The following is a 17,194-nucleotide window of genomic DNA, read 5'->3' as shown; positions in this document are numbered from 1 at the left end:
TGTTCTGCCCTAGATGAGGGATGGGTCGGGCGAGGTTGTCCGACTCCCTCCTTCCCTCCCACAGCCACCCAGGGCAGTGTCTGCAGGAACAAACCAATGTTCTCCATGCCCAGAAGCATGTGTCTGTGTCTAGGGATTAGGATTCACCAGTTCTGATCCATTTTCAATCCTCTTTCGGGGTCAAAGCCCCAGATCAGTAAGAAAGACCTTTACCTGGTCCTATAACCGTCACCATTGTCTGTTCCACAAAGCCTATCATGCCCCCTCCTTCATTCCCACATCTCGACCCTAAAACCAACCCCAATGCCAGCCTCCCAGAGCAGCCCACCATGGCCTCCTGTTTCCAGCCTTTATCTCGCCCCAACCCATTCATCCTGCTCTTGCTGAGAGTCTTTCTCAGACACCCATTTCTTTATCATACTTCTTTGATCAGAAAGACATTGTTGGAAATGAGAAAAATAGGAAATTGGTCAGTGATGGAGAGGGGAGATAAAGCAGAGAAGACAGAGTGTTCCTTGTGAAAGAAGTTAGGAAATGCTAAATGACCCTCTAAAGGCATCTGGAAAGGAAGGGCTAAGATGTGATGGGGCAAAGGTAGAACAAGGGTTAGGAAGATGACAGGAGGAGATGCTTTTGGGCCGGAGATCAGAAAGCTGTTTTAAGTTTTATAGGAGATCAGACACATCCCGAAAAACAACACATAAACAAGGAAACACAGCCCCCAAACCTCCTGAAACATCAACAACAGGGCCAATAATGAGACACATCAGAGACACATCATATTCATGGATAGGAAGTCTCAGTGTTGTAAGGGTGCTCATTATCTCTCATCATAAAATTTATATATAAATAATTGGAGTTCCCATTGTGGCTCAGCGTTTGAGAATCTGACATAGCCTCCGTGAGAATTCGGATTAGATCCGGTGTTGCCGCAAGCTGTGGTATAGGTCACAGATGCAGCTCAGATCCCATGTTGCTGTGGCTGTGGCGTAGGCCAGGAGCTGCAGCTCCAATTCAACCCCTAGCCTTGTAACTCCCATATGCCACAGATGCAGCCATAAAAGGAAAAAAATGTTGTATATAAATACCGTATTTTTCAAATGATTCTAATCAAATTCCAACAAGATTATTTTTTGGAATTGAAAAGATATTCTATAATTGGGAAGGATACACAAAAAATAACAGTGACTACTACAAGGAAATAAGATTAGGACATGAAGAACTAGAGGTAGTTCACTATTTGTCTTTCAAATTTCAATAGTTAGTAGAGTAACTAAAATCCAATTATAAAAAATACTGTCTTAAAACTAAGCTAGACCAATATGTATTTCGAGAAAAAAAAGTCATACTTTTGGGCAAGGAGGAGTCAATATTAGAAGTTCAGTAATAAACATATGCTTTTTTTGTAATTTAAAAAGCAAACAAAAAAGTGACAAAGTTGCTGTTATGTTGTATGTATAACTAATGGAACAGAAACTCAGGCTGGAAGGAAATGCATAAGCTGCTTGGTAAAAATAATGTGCATGACAAAAGGAAAAAAGGTTATTCTTACAATGCTCCACATTATGTGACAATTAAAGAGGCTACTATTCCCGCCCCTGCCAAAAAAATTCTAAAGTTACTATGAAAGAATATATGTATGTGTAAAAAATCCATAAGTAAAAATATATGTAATATCTATGCAATAAGGTATAAAAACTTATTATAAAAGTGATATGATTAATGTATAGCACTGGCACTAAACAGCTACAATGAGAAGAGAACAGAATGATAGTAGAGAAAAAGCTCGCATACAACGATCGAGGCCATTTCAACCATCGGCAAGAGCTGTCAGTCATAATCCATCATGAAAATCTAATTCTAACACAGAAACAAAGAAAGTAACCCAATATGGTAGGTTAACATCATGACAGACTAGCATGACTGACATCTTCCTTTTTCAAAAACAAACAAACAAAAAACAGCAGGAAGCAAGAACACAGGCTTGTGTGGGAAAGGCCAAGAGTCATCATGGTTGGACTACACGACACCCCATGAGACCCCTTTGCTGACTGGACTCTCAAGATGGATTAGCAATGAGCTCTTGCTATGTCTAGAACTATGTCTAGTCACTAATGATGGAGCATGATAATGTGAGAAAAAAGAATGTATACATGTATGTATAACTGGGTCACCATGTTGTACAGCAGAAAAAAAAAATTGTATTGGAGAAGTAACAATTTAAAAAATTAAAAAAAAAAAGATGTTATCAGTGACGGTCCATGACAGCAAACTGAGCAGATGCAGAAGAGGCTGAAAAGGAAGCTCCATCTTCCAAGTGTCTCTGCTGGTTGGCAGGGTGTCTTCCCATATTTATTGATTTTTTTGCCTTTCTTCCATATAAATCTCATTTCCTTAAATGGATATTTCCCGAGTGCCTGTTAGGTGCATACTCCCTGAGTGGGGACATATTTCATGGAGACCAACAAAAATGCATACCTGTGGGGGGCAAGGACACCACTGACACCAACGGTCAGATGTGGGGCAACAGGAAGTGTCAGTTTCTGCATCAACTCTCTGATAAAAAGGTCAAAATCCACCAAACCTCTGCCAGGTCTCAAGAACTCTCAGGAAGGAAAGGATGCTGATGGAGGCTCTTATGGGCTAGGCTCCAGGCACAGGATGCTGGACTAGGGGTTGGCTGGAAGCGAAAAGTGGGAGCAACTGTCTTTGGAGTGACAGAGTTGTGGCAGCAGAAGAGTGGAAGTGAGTTAGGGTCAGGGAAACCAGGGTGGGGATGTCTCTGAACATGCAACTTTCCCAAGTATGTCCAGAAGTGTTCAAGGTAAAAGAGACGCTTGATAACAAGGGTTAGGAAGATGACAGGAGGAGATGCTCTTGGGCCGGAGATCAGAAAGCTGTTTTAAGTTTTATAGGAGACCAGACACATCCCGAAAAACAACACATAAACAAGGAAACACAGCCCCCAAACCTCCTGAAACATCAACAACAGGGCCAATAATGAGACACATCAGAGACACATCATATTCGTGGACAGGAATATTCTTTAAGGGGCAGGGGGCACACTGGGAAGAGAACAGTCTCCTCTTTTTTTTTTTTTTTAAGGGCCACACTTGTGGCATATGAAAGTTCCTAGGCTAGGGTTCAAACAGGAACTGTAGCCATTGGCCTACACCACAGCCATAGCAATGCAGAATCTGAGCTGTGTCTGCAACCTACACCACAGCCCGTGGCAACGCCAGATACTTAACCCACTAAGGCCAGGGACTGAACCCGCATCCTCATGGATACTAGTCAGGTTCATTACCACTGAGCCATTACGGGAACTCTCAGGCTCCTGTTTGCTTCCAAAAAGCCTAGTGAGCTGAACTTGTGAGCAGAACCAGGCGATGACACCCAGCACCTCCTTCAGAGCTACAACTATCAGGGAGCCTCCAACATGCCAATAGTTGCCTTTCCAGAAATACTGTCTCTAGAGAAATGCTTCAGGCTTGGATGGAATGCAGGGCTTTTGTTTGTTTTGACTTGGCCAAGAAGACTGCAGGGAGCTGGGAGACAATACAACAGCCAAAATGGTGGGAGGGAGGGGAAGAGAGAGAAAGTTACCCTCTATGGAAAAGGACACTGTCAAGGAGAGAAGAGACCTCTTAGAGTGCAGGGGCTGGAAAGAGATCACCAAGGCAATTCAGCTCCTTTCTCCCAAGCCCTCCAAGAGGGCTGAGAATCTATTTCAGGAAGCAGAAGTAAGGCCCCTCCAGGAGGAGGCTTCGAACAGGCAGCACCCGAGGCCTCAAGAGTCACAGCATTTCTGAGAAGCATATGGGAGGTACTCAATTTAAGCAATGGATTCCTGGGAGTTCCCACTGTGGCTCAATGGGTTAAGAACCCCACTAGTATCCATGAGAAGGCAGGTTTGATCCCTAGCCTTGATCAGTGGGTTAAGGATTCGGCATTGCCATGAGCTGTGGTGTAGGTCGCAGATGCAGCTCGGACCCTGCATTGCTGTGGCTGTGGTGCAGGCTGGTAGCTGCAGCTCTGATTTGACCCCTAGCCTGGGAACTTCCATATGCTGCAGGTGCGACCCTAAAAAAGGAGAAAAAAAAAAAAAGCAGTCATTGCTAACTGCCAAGACTTTGGGGTAAGGGCTATGACTCTTCCTGCAGCTCTCAATTCTCCTGGTGGTCAGTTTCCTGGATGGGTATCAAGCTTCTAAAATCAACCAGCTCTGAGAGGCAGGGCCCTGCAAATCAGCCACTCCAAGGGGCGGAGAATCACATACAATAGGAATATTTTCTGGAAGAGTGAAACCCGATACTTAGGTCCACTCAGGGGACAGTGGAGTAATACCAATCCTGAGGCAGAGACTGATGACCACACACCTGGCAGGGAGGAGATATCTAAGTCAGATTTGGGGACAGAACAAATGATTGCCTCCAAGAACAAGTGTTTTATAATCTGCAAGTAAAGAGACAAACTTGACTCTGAATGGTTATTGGGGTGAGTGACAACTGCCACGTAAGAATGACCACAACCTGATCTCATTCAGCATCCCAAAGAAAAGACCACCACTCTGACTCATAATCATTCAGTTTTGGAAAAGAGAAGGGTGAGTATTCAAGCAGCAGTTAGGAAAAGGTGGAAGGAAAAATTTCAATGCTAAATAACAGTCATTAAGCCTACAGGCAAATTTTAAATCTTACATTGGAACCTCAGGAAAATCATGTGAGACAAAAGAAAGAAAACCAATAGCATAAAAAAAAAGGGAGTTCTTGTTGTGTCTCATTCCTAACGAATCCATCTAGCAACCCTGAGGTTTGATCTCTAGCCTCACTCAGTGTGTTAAGGATCCGGCATTGCTGTGAGCTGTGGTGTAGGTCGCAGACATGGCTCAGATCTGGTGTTGCTGTGGCTGTGGTGCACGCCAACAACAACAGCTTCTATTAGACCCCTAGCCTGGGAACCCCCATACGCCTTGGGCGCAGCTCTAAAAAGAAAAAAAAAAAAAAAAAAAAAAAAAAAAAAAGGTAGTCCTGTTAGCACACAAGCACATTCCCCACTGCTGCCCTGGGTCTACTCGACAGCTGCAGGATGTCAGGCACACAGGAGCAGGCCTGGTTTCTCTCTTTTTAAAAAACCCATAGGCAAAAATAGGCTCAGAGAGGTTGACCGACTTGCTCATGGTCACACAGAGGAAGAGTTCAGACCAAAAAATTTAAAATTGCAAGTAGCAAAGCATACAGATCATTAAGAGAACAGAATCTTTTTTTTTTTTTTTTTATGGCAAGATTTAAAAATCCCCTGGGGATGAGCACGACAAAGTATTCAGAGCTTGAACGTGAAAGTAGGTAGAATAAAATGGAATCAGGGATCACATGAACAGACCCAGGAGCCTTGCAGGGTAACTGAAAATATCTAGAGCAGCAAGTCATCCCAGTGGGTCAGCAGGGATCTGACACACTCACAGCCTGGTGACCTTGGCAAGTCACGGAACCTCTTTGGGACCTATCTTGAAGGGTTGTTGTGAGGATGAAATGAGATAAAGGATGTAAATCAGACATCAGGCAGAAGTGTCTGCTAGGACTACTAGAAGAGTATTACTGGTATTGATACCTGTAAAGTACTTAGGACAATGCCAAGAAAATAAGGCTTTCCAAGAATCAGTTCTTAGCTCTTTTCATCACCACTAACCCTCTTTTATCATTTTTTTTTTTAATGGCCACACCTAAGACATATGGAAGTTCCTGGGCTAGGGGTTGAATCAGAGCTGCAGCTTGCAGCAAAGCCAGAACCTTAACCCACTAAACGAGGCCAGGGATTGAACCCAGATCCTCATGGATACTGGCTGGGTTCTCAATATGCTGAGCCACAACAGGAATTCCTATCATTTTTAATCTACTGACATTGTATTTTAAAAATATATGATATACCAATGTGTATTTTGCCTAATTTTTCATAACTGACGCTTCTACCACGTTTACTGATCAAAGGCGCCGACGTAAATAGGAATGTCAGATCAAAGCAGTGTCCCCACCCTGAATAGTGACAGTCCCAGGGGACAGTTCAGGGACTTGATACCCAATTTAGCCTGCAGAGTTGCTTCCCAGTACATGGACAACTCGCCCAGGGCTTCCTAAATGACTGAGAAGAGCTCACGGGTGCTCACGAGAGTCTGCGCAGACCCCCAGGCACAAGAAACCCCAAAGTTGGAAGTAGATCTGGAAAGTGAGCATGGCCTGGGATGGTACTGAAGATCTCCTTGCAAAGGAGATGGCAACGCACATCTGGGTTTCTGTTTTTAAGGAGGAGAATATCACGGTGATTTCCACATGCTAAATCCCCTCTGAGCCTGGGAGACTGGACTCCAGGACTAATGAAAAGGGGAGTGCTAGAAAAAGAAGAGGAATCTCCTTCTTTGCCAGGCATTGTGGCTGCCTCCATGGCTGAATGGGCAACCATTACATCTAAGTCTCCTCTAACTGGGAGAAACTCAGTATCATTTATCCAAGGAAGAAGCATGTCTGATTAATCTACTGATAATTTCTGAAGGAAAACCAGAAAACACAGTTTATTTAGACCAGTGCTTTACAATTTGGGGTGCATAACAGAATCCCCAGGGGCCCTCTGAAAAACAAGGATGCCTGGGTCCCATCCTCAGATATCCTGATCTCCCTGGTCTAAGTGGGCACAGGGTCACAGAAGTTCTAAAGATCTCTGTACAGCCAGAGTCACTGATTTAGACTTTCAAAAGGTCTAAAGACTTGAGATGGGATTGTTGGATGAGGAGAAAGGTGTTTTTCCAAGAAGAGGAGTATACAATAAGAAACAAAAGGCAGTAAGAGAACATTTCTTAGGACACAAAAAACAGGGGTTCCCCACCCCATCTCAAGATGCAGCAAGATCTGGTCCTGCCATTTTCAGGAGTGATATGGGGTAAAGTCCCACTGCTGCTGACAATGCAGGAAGTTTTCACTGATGTTAAAATGAGCCTGATGTGCCCATTGTCAAAGTCATCTCAGTACTGGAAGCTGAGCTGCGAGTTACTGAGAAACTGTTCTTCACACTCAGGGGTTAATGAGCTTTGTGAGCCTAGGGTTGGGTATAGAGGACTCCTGAAGACATAGCCCACATTCTGTCACCGCTAGCACCATGCAAGCAGATCATGGGTGTGGTCCTTGGAAATAAATCAGAAAACTTTTGGAGTTTCCGCTGTGGCACAATGGGATCAGTGGTGTCTCTGCAGCACCAGGATGCAAGTTCAATCTCCAGCCCAGCACAGTGCATTAAAGGATCTGGCGATGCCAGCTGTGGCTTAGGTTGCAACTGTGATTCAGAACTGATCCCTGGCCCAGGAACTCCCCCGGGGGTGGCCAAACATGAAAAAGAAAAAAAAAATTCTCTTCACAACAGTCCTGGGGCTTCTACCCTGGCATGCCATGATAAAATGGACTAAGGTCGGAGTTCCCATCGTGGTTAACAAACCTGAATAGTATCCGTGAGGATTCGGGTTTGATCCCTGGCCTCGAGATCCAGCATTGCCGTGAGCTGTGATGTAGGTCGCAGATGCGGCTCAATCTGGCATTGCTGCGGCTGTGGCATAGGCTGGCAGCTATAGCTCCAATTCGACCCCTAGCCTAGGAAACTTCATATGCTGAGGATGCAGCCCTAAAACAAACAAACAAACAAAAACAAAAAAAGCAAAGAGAGGGGAGAGGAGGAAATGAGCAGGGTAAGGAGGGGAGCCTGAGCAAAGCCTGTGGAGGCCTGCAGTCCAGGCAGGTGGACAGAGCGTGACTTTTAGAAGTTTTCCGTAATGCTGCCACGAAGGATCACCCTTTTGAATTTCTGAAGAGTCATTTTACTAGACATAAAGGATGTTGTTTTTTAAAAAGTGGATATTCAGCACACGGAACTTGTCATCCCAGAGGGTGCTGTGATTAAAAATAGAAACTGGGCTAAGGACATGATTTAGTCTGGGAACTCAGAGTCTTGGAGAATACTGCTAAGTTTGAGAGCATTTCCATGAAAGGCGACGGACCTCTCCAAACACTTGTCAGCCTCACTGTCACAGACCTGGGGGCTGGATCAGTGAGGCACCAGTTCTAGAAATGGTAAATCATTTCTCCTCACTCCCCGCTAACTCCCAAATGAGTGGCGCCACAGGATACTTTCAAAACTGTCCGTTGAGAAAGTGACAATGACGGTGATGCCACGGTAAAGATTTCATAAAGATGTGACCACTATGGAACCTTGCAGTCCTGTGACAAGGGAGATGGTGATACATGAGGGAAAGCATTAAGGCAAAAGATGGAACAATAACATAAAAGCCAACTAAAATCTAAATAAAGGCCTGAAAAACCTTGAGTTAGGAATATAGTTTTCTGAAGAACTGGCCAGAACTGGCTTGCTTATTGAAAAGTTTAGGGAAAAAAATGTTAATCTCCCATAATTGCCCTTGGAGTCTTTTAGAACAGAGGCCAACTGTAAAATAGTTACATTTCTGGTTTTCTTTTTTTTTTCTTTCTTTTTTTTTTTGGGGGGGGTCACATCTGTGGCACATGTAAGTTCCCAGGCTAGGGGATGAAGCAGAGCTGCAGCTGCCAGCCTCCACCACAGCCACAACCATGCAAGATCCAAGCCATGCCTGCAACCTACACCACAGCTCACAGCAATGCCAGATCCTTAAGCCACTGAGTGAGGCCAGGGATCAAACCTGCAACCTCATGGATACTAATCAGGTTCCTAATCCGCTGAGCTACAAGAGGAACTTCCCAAATAGTTACATGTCTAATGTAAATGTATTTTATCTAGTACCCTAACCAGGAAATTTTTGAGAGGGAAAGAGAGTGCCCTTAATCATTAATTATGCTGAGACCGCAGGCATACATCAGGACTGTCCTGGATACACCAGGATTGTGCTCATCCCAGTTAAGGCCCAAAGTTGCGTTTGGAATTTCCAGGTAGAATTCAGGTTTTCCAAGGGTGCTGTTAAATAAAATAACATATTCCCTTTTGACGTAAACTTGATTACAGGGTAGGAAGACTTTCCTCTCTTCTTAGGAGAATAAAACAGAGCAGGGGTGGAGGAGCCAAGACAGAAAGAGGGCATGGGAGCCATACTTTCCGCTCCTTGGTGCCCCATTTTTCACTTTAAATCAACAGTTCACAGCTTTAAATGAGTCCTTGGGGAGCTTTTCAAAATAACCCAGGCTGGGGCTTATCCCAGGTGGAATAAACCATCATTTCTAGATTTTCTTGAAAAGTCACTGCTAATAGTTTCTGAGATGTTTCAAAACTTCACGGTAAAGAAAGATGAATGAATTTCTCCAAATCCAACTGCAGCACCCCTCCCCATGATAATGAACCCAGGTGAGTAAGACAGCAGTGGGTCCCCAAAGGGAAAACCAGGTCCCCTTCTTGCTTCTGGTCCCCTCTTCCATGCCACACCTGCCCTCACTTCTCTGGGGCCTGGGATATAAGAGCTACCCTTTGGGAGCTGGATGAACTTGGCTGCCCTATTTTAGGCACACAGGGGTGGAAGGCCACTTCCCGGAGCTCCCCAGAATGACGTCAAGTCCATGGAGGGTACCTCCTCGCTCCCAGGGGCCCCCTCCTCTGGGATCATTTTAACGATCTCCTATGCCATTCTCCACACCTCAGACCAGCAGTAGGAACACAACATGAGGAAATTTAGCACAGGGTTTCTTTCTCTCTCCACAAAACATAATTAAAGTCATCTTACTAAAAAGCTATGTATATTTCCTGCTGAGAGAAAAAAAAAAGGAAGGAAAAAAAAAAAAAAAAGGAAATCAGCTCCAAAAACTACTCGGAAAGAAAACCCAAAAGCACGCGTTTCTGCTCTCATGACTTCCCCCTAAGTGGCCACCCGGGTCTTGGATCTGCCGCATGAATCTCTGGCGGTGACTTGGATGGGGATGGTCATCGCCATGCCCTGTAGCTCTGGTCTGGTCTAAGTCTTCTCATGGAAACTGAAACGGATTCCCTTTGCTCTGTGCTGCCTTGTGAAGTCTATTTTTTTTTTTTTTTGATGTGCTCTACTGTGTTTAATGAAAAACATCTCATGAGCCAGAATTCAGAAGTGGCTGTTTACTGCTGAGTTGTATGAAAATCAATCAAGGAGTAGAAGTATCTATCCGCATTGGTAACATATGCTAACAGTCAGTTCTCCAACTTGCATTCTCACTTTTTGCAACAGCTGTAAGTTAGCCCCTGCTTACATTTCCTATCCTCCCAACGTGGGCTCCTGCTTCCCACTCTAGAACATTCTGGAATCAGTTGGATACATTTTTCAATACATTGCATTCCTCTTAGGCTCTCACTTTATAAAAACCAGGCAAACATTTGTCCTTTTATTAGGCAATAAAGGATGTTAAGAAGTTGCTACCTACTTCAAGCAAGAATGGAACTTGGGATTAATGAGAGGGTCCCAAGCTGGCTCTTACCACCACAGTGGGACCAAGAGAAGAGAGGGTGGTGAACGTCCATGCTGGGTATTTGCCCAAGGAAGCTTTCAACCTTTTCATTTCCTTTGTAAAAACGAATTCCGAAGTACCTTTACTGCCAGAATGTTACTACCTTTTAGTCTTCCCACCCCAAGTCAGCCAGCCTCCCCCCCAGCAACCTCCAAGGCTGGGGTGCAACCAGGGGAAGCCCAGAGGGTTCAGGCAGCCAGAGGGGCCCATGCAAGAAGGAGGATGAAGAAGACGGGCACCTAGATCAGCGGGTTGGAGGGTGGTGGGAGCCAGGTCACATCCTGGGCAGCTCCAGGGCCACAAAGACTGCTGTTTTCATCCCCCAGGCCAGTCTTCTCCCATGCCTGACTAAGAATTGAAGGGGGCATCTGGCTGGCTCATCACCTCATGTGACCAGTCCAGGGAAAGTCAGGACACAGAGACACCCAGAGTAGATCCCCCACATTAGTCCCCTAGGTGTCATTTTCTAGAGGGGATGGGTTGGGGGGGTCTTCTTTCAGCTGGAGGAGAGGACTGATGGGGCATGACTTTCTGTATTGGATCCTAGCAGTTTGATCTGTAAACAGGAGAAAACATTAATTCTGACATGGGGGGTGGGGAGGTGGGTCTGGAAATTGTTCCGATTCACATCCTTGCTGGGACTCCTCAGAAATCAACGCAAGGGTAAAGGCCAACTCAGGAAGAATGTCAGGGAGTTCCTGACCCCCTGGAACAGGTTTTAACACAGAGTGGACTCGTTACAGCTCCTTACCTAGCCTTTCAGCATTACTCTGAGGTGACAAGCAGTAACTCCCTTGCTTGGCGCCTTGTCTGAAGGGCATTCCTGTCCTGAGGATGCTGCACATACTTTTGGATTCAAAATCGGTGCCCAACTGGCAGGTCAGGGACCTCAAATCAGAAAGCTTTACCTTTATTTTTAAGGGCTGAACCCGCAGCATATGGCAGTTCCCAGGCTAGGGGGTCCAATCGGAGCTATAGCTGCCAGCCTATGCCACAGCCACAGCCACAGCAATGCCAGATCCTTGACCCACTGAGTAAGGCCAGGGATCGAACCCATGTACTCATGGATACTAGTCAGGTTCATTTCCTCTGTGCCACAACAGGAACTCCCTCAGGCAGCTGTAAACGTACCCAGAATAATGCTTAATGGAGCAACCCATGGAGCTGGAATTAATTCATGATAATCAGTTCTTGCCCGTTTAGTCTAAATATGCTTTACAAAATGTTTGCTCATACCCCTAGTTCCAGAGAAGAGGGTCTTAAACCTGTTTTAAAATGATAATATAGGAGTTCCCGTTGTGGCACAGTGCTTAACGAATCCAACTAGGAACAACGAGGTTGTGGGTTCGTTCCCTGGCCTTGCTCAGTGGGTTAAGGATCCAGCGTGGCCGTGAGCTGTGGTGTGGGTCGAAGACACAGCTTGAATCCTGCGTTGCTGTGGCTGTGGCATAGGCCGGTGGCTAGAGCTCCGATTAGACCCCTAGCCTGGGAACCTCCATATGCCACGGGAGCGGCTCAAGAAAAGACAAAAAAAAGACAAACAGGAGTTCCTGTCGTGGCGCAGTGGTTAAGGAACCATGAGGTTGTGGGTTCGGTCCCTGGCCTTGCTCAGTGGGGTAAGGATCAGGCATTGCCATGAGCTGTGGTGCAGGCTGCAAACACGGCTCAGATCCTGCGTTGCTGTGGCTCTGGCGTAGGCTGGCGGCTACAGCTCCGATTCAACCCCTAGCCTGGGAACCTCCATATGCTGTGGGAGCGGCCCTAGAAAAGGCAAAAAAAGACAAACAAACCAACCAAAAAAACCCTGATAATATACCCAGAATCACAGAGGTTTTTTTTTTTTTTTGAAACAATGCTTTAAGATACATAAAGGGGACATTATTAATGCAGTGAAATGTTAGAAATAAAGTCTGTGATCCAGCATCATACAGCCTCTTCATAAACCAGGACTTTACTTTTGATGCCCAATAACTTCATGTAGAGCTTTCCACTTATAAAGGTGGGCAGAACAGCTCTGTTAAAAGTACCACAATGCCTCCAGGGTCCTCAAACATTTATGAAAAATAAGAAATCCAGATATGTGTGTAATGTTTACAAGATGCTAACTATATGGCTAGTTGGAAACATCTAGATCGCCTGCAGCAGGCTGACTCAGCCAGGGGGTTATCTAAAGAAGTGGCACATAGATTACTGCCTTTGTGAAAGCACTGTGTGGTTACAGCGGAGGTTCAAACTATTGCTATTACTATCAACCATACTCAACGAAGATAAGACTGAATAAAGACATCCCCTGGATGCAATCGGGGGCATGGCTGATAAATTAGCCAGTCTGTGCTCCTCTAGTTAACGTCAACATCTGCTGTCAGGCCTTGCTAACATTCCCCGAGTCAACTTTCTGGTTTTTCCTCCAGGTTATTGGGTTCTTTAAGAGCTACTTGCCTAATGGTGTTAGTAAGCTGCTGTCTGCATTAGCTATGAAGGATCCCTTGCTCACTTAGCTTACACACTCAGCAGGAAGCCCAGAGAGCACCGTGTTCAAGGTTAGATTTTTATACCAAATGCCTTTTTTAGCAAAGAGCAAGAGCAAAGAGGAGAGGATTTTATATGCAACAAATCTCTTCATTCTACTCAACAGCTAAAAGTAACTCTTTTGCAAGAATCATGCTGGATGCTAGCGGTACCTTAGAGACGGACAATTCCTTTGATTTAGACTCAAACAGGTGCTCCAGCTTGGATGTGTCCACCTTGATAGGTTCCAGTTTTGACCACAGGAATTCTCTGCAGCGGCCATTGTTCTTACACGGCCACTCAAAAGGCCGCACTTCATTCCAGAACAGACGGATGGTCTTCTTTTTCTTGGTGAATGCTGGCTGACCCCTGGGTACCTGGGGCCACCCTAAGCCCTGAGGAGCATTGAATACTGGAGGAGGAGCCAATAAATTACCGGGAACTGGAGGGGGAGGCACACTGTCCAGCAGAGGTGGAGGGGGCGGGGGCGGCAGACCCAAAAAGGTGGGCGGGGGTGGGGGAGGCGGCCCTGGGGCCTCCGTGTGACCCAGGTCTACATCCAGGACATCGATGTCGTCCTCCTCCCCCAGGTCAGTGAAATCCATGTCTTGGATTCTAAGTTCCCTTGGATTGGCCATGAGCTGGTCCCAGATGTAGTCCGATTCCGTCTTGGGCTGTGCCGACGCCTTCTCTGCGACCTTGTCATGGAGCTCAGTGTCGGGGGAGGGGGACCCTCGGCCTAGATCCCCACTGTTGAACTTCTCAGCAAAGGCTTTCACGCTGCCCCGATTGTCCAGACAGCCAACGTCCACCCTCTTGATGCTCTCATCCTGGGCCAGAGAGTTGGCCTGCAGGGTGGATATCCTGCTGGCCAGGGTGGCTACTGCCTCCGCCCCCTCCTCGGTCCTCCGGGTCTCGCCCTCTCCCTTCTCCTCATCATCCACGGGCTTTCTGTTATGGGCATACAGCATGTCCAGCATGAACCGTTTGCTGGTGAGGATGTCGCCACACTGCTCATTTACACTGGCATCCTGAACCCCTGCGGACCACAAACCTGAAAGGACACAGGAAGCAAAAAATGAGGATGTGGCACGGGCTTCCACACCACGAGAAAACCAAGCAGGTAATACGTGGGCATTACACATAGAGGGATTCAGGATGACACGGAATGCATGGTCATAGCTGACAAGATGTTCTTGAGCAGAAAGAGGTGCCATATCAAAGTGCCATGACCCACTCTAGGACCCAAGGCTCACACAGGTATGACAGTGCTTGTGGCTCTGGTCTAGGCTCATGGGAAAAATTTCCCCCACTTTTCCTGTCCATGATGGTCAGACCCACCCAGGGTAACTAAGGGGCTTCTGCCCTAACTACACACAGGAAGGAAAGGACCTGCTCCCTCACCCACAGCAGGTGTTGGAAAGATGTAGAGTGACCTCCTTTCTCCCTTTACTCCACTTCTGCACCAGTGAAGTCAAAGTGCCTGGAGAAATGCACAAACCGTGCCATTGGTCATACTTTAAGTTCATGACCATCAGGGGACTCTTAATGCTGCCCAGCAGTCCCATGTGACTTCTAGGTGACTTTTCATCTCCTTTCTCTCCTTGCTTCCTCTACCTATCTCATCCTCTGCAGGCATGGCCTTGCCTCCTAGTTCAACAACTTAATAGATAAAATCAAAGTAACTCTTCCAGCATCCCCATTCTGCCTCTATCCTCCCACCTGGACCTGAACCCTGACCATGACCTCTGTCTTGTGACCAATGATAAGCTACCTCTCTTAGTAGATGTCAACCCTTCTACTTGTGCATCTGGAAACCACTCCAGCAATTCTGTCTTGTGTCTCTCGTAACCTTCACACTAGGCCTTTCTACTGGCAAATGAACACAGTATAATTTCACCACCCCCATTAAAAAAAAACCTCATATGATTCCCTGTATTCCTCCAGCTGTAATTCAAATTTTCTCCTTTCTTTTAAAGTAAAGCTGCTTCACGGAGTTCCCCTTGTGGCTCAGTGGTAATGAATCTGACTGGTAACTATGAAGACTCAGGTTCAATCCCTGGCCTCGATCAGTGGGTTAAGGATCTAGTGTTGCCATGAGCTGTGGTGTAGGTTGCAGATGTGGCTCAGATCCCACGTTGCTGTGGCTGTGGTGGAGGCTGGCAGCTGTAGCTGCAACTTGACCCCTAGCCTGGGAACATCCATATGCCATGGGTATGGCCATAAAAAGAGAAGAAAGAAAGAAAGAAAGAGAGAGAGAGAGAGAGAGAGAGAGAGAGAGAGAGAGAGAGAGAGAGAGAGAGAGAGAGAAAGAAAGAAAGAAAGAAAGAAAGAAAGAAAGAAAGAAAGAAAGAAAGGAAAAGAAAGGGAGCTGTTCTAAGAGTTGTTTTGCTGTCTCCAATTTCTTTATTCTCTCTTGAACTCAATCTAATGAAGTTTTTGCTTCCTTTCAAAGATGCTCCTTCCCTGGTAATGAATGACTTTCCTGTTGCACTAGACCCAGCTGTCTCTCCCTCATCCTGACGTACATCCTTCACTTGGCTTCTAAGACATGGCACTCACCTGGTTTGCTTCCTTTTTTCTGGCTTCTCCTTGTCAGTCTCCTATGTTGGCTCCTCCTTATCTTTAACCTTTATGTGTCCGTGGACCTCTTCTCTCCATCTCTGCTCACTGTCTTAATAATCATCTCATCCAGGCTCAAGGCTTTAAATACCACCTTCTGCCCTCACTCCTATCCACTCAACGATCCTGCTTCTCTGGCAGTCATTTCCTGCCTCAGATGTGTCAACTTCATCGATCTTGCTGCCAATTCCAAAAACCTCAGAGTCATCCTTGATGCCTGCTGTTCTTTTATCCCACACATCCAGCACAGCAGGGCATCCTTCGTGTTACAGATTCCAACCACTCCTCTTATCAAAACAACTACCACAAACCTGGTCCAAAGCAGTATGGTTTCTTGCCAACAGTATTGCAGAGAGGCCCTGGCTGGTCTCAGCTTCCACTCCAGCCCCACTGCTACAGCCAGGTTTTGAGTTTTTTTTTTTTTTTTTTTTTTTTAAGGGCCTCACCTGGAGTATATGGAAGTTTTCAGGCTAGGGGTCAAATCGGAGCTGCAGCTGTTGGCCACAGCCACAGCCAACACTGTGTAACCTACACTATCTAACCTGTGTAACCTACAATGTCTGTAACCTACACCACAGCTCATAGAAACACTAGATCCTTTAAACCATTGAGTCAGGCCAAGAATCTAACCCGCATCCTCAAGGATGCTAATTGGGTTCTTAACCTGCTGAGTCACAATGGGAGCACCTACAGTCAGTTCTTGACTGCCCCTTCCCCAAACAAGTATCGATGGATCCTTCAGAGCCACATGATGGGTTCAAATATCTAATCATATCTTTCTGCTCAGTCTTCTAAAGGCACCACATTTCACTGAGACAAAAAGCCAAAGACCTGGCAATGTTCACAAGTCATGCTCGATCCCACCTTAATTTTCTTTCCTCTACCACCACCACTTTCATCACCGCCACCCCAGATACACAGACATGACCCTCTTCAGCTACAGCAGCTCCCTGCCATTCCTAGAACTCACCAGGTGTGATCCAGCCTCAGGGTCTTTGCCCCTCCTGGGACAAACCCAGTTAATCATGCAATTTACTTCTCAACTTCCTTTAGGGCTTGCTCAAATAGCATCTTATCTACTTGATAAACTGTGTTCTTCACTGGAGTATAAACTCTACAAGAGCAGGGATTTGGGTTTGTTTTATCCCCTGGTGTATCCCCAGCATCTAGAGTGAATAAATGAATGAATGAATGGCTGGTCAGGAATGTCTTTCCTCTAAGTTTGCTTCCTAAGGGCCAGCAAGGCTGGGTGGTGGGCATTTCAGGATGTGAGTTCTGGCAGATATCCAGGGCCTCCGTGGGTACTTCTTTGAGGAGGGAGCAGGAGACCTAGGCCTTGGCCATGAGCATCAGGAACTTCCCTTCTATCAAAGACCAAGAGCCCAACCAAACTGCTGGAGGAGAACCTTGGTCTCTCCCTGATGCTGTGTCTTCATCTTCAAAGAGGTATTTCCTGGGCAAGCACAAAGGGCTCCTGGTTCTCTGTTTCTTTCCGGTGTCCTGGTTTCTAGGCTCTGGTCAACAGTGGCCGAAGCTCACCAAGCAACCAGCACCATAACAAGAAGCGCTTGAGC

General features: G+C 46.1%; 1 protein-coding gene across 30 annotated transcripts in view; it reads right to left on the bottom strand.

Moving 5' to 3' along the window:
- FHOD3 (formin homology 2 domain containing 3) overlaps positions 1–17,194 on the bottom strand; it is a 548,282-nt gene that overhangs the window by 60,541 nt on the left and 470,547 nt on the right. For 29 of the 30 annotated variants that reach the window (XR_014807874.1, XR_014807875.1, XM_021096273.2 and 26 more), the window contains one exon: positions 13,172–14,052. Coding sequence is in view for 27 of the 30 variants with exons in the window: in XM_021096273.2 (XP_020951932.2) it covers positions 13,172–14,052 (881 nt within the window). In the remaining 3 variants the exon portion in view is untranslated. Of the gene's footprint in view, positions 1–8,501; positions 8,571–12,306; positions 14,053–17,194 lie in introns of those variants that run through there. The other variant, XR_014807876.1, reaches the window with a different exon arrangement.

This window comes from Sus scrofa, chromosome 6, assembly GCF_054392235.1.
Source record: "Sus scrofa isolate SSC_HxYL_T2T_F1_AM1 chromosome 6, Sscrofa_HxYL_maternal_Yorkshire_Landrace_v2.0, whole genome shotgun sequence".
Classification (NCBI taxonomy): Eukaryota; Metazoa; Chordata; class Mammalia; order Artiodactyla; family Suidae; genus Sus; species Sus scrofa.
This window is presented reverse-complemented; position numbering and strand designations above follow the sequence as displayed.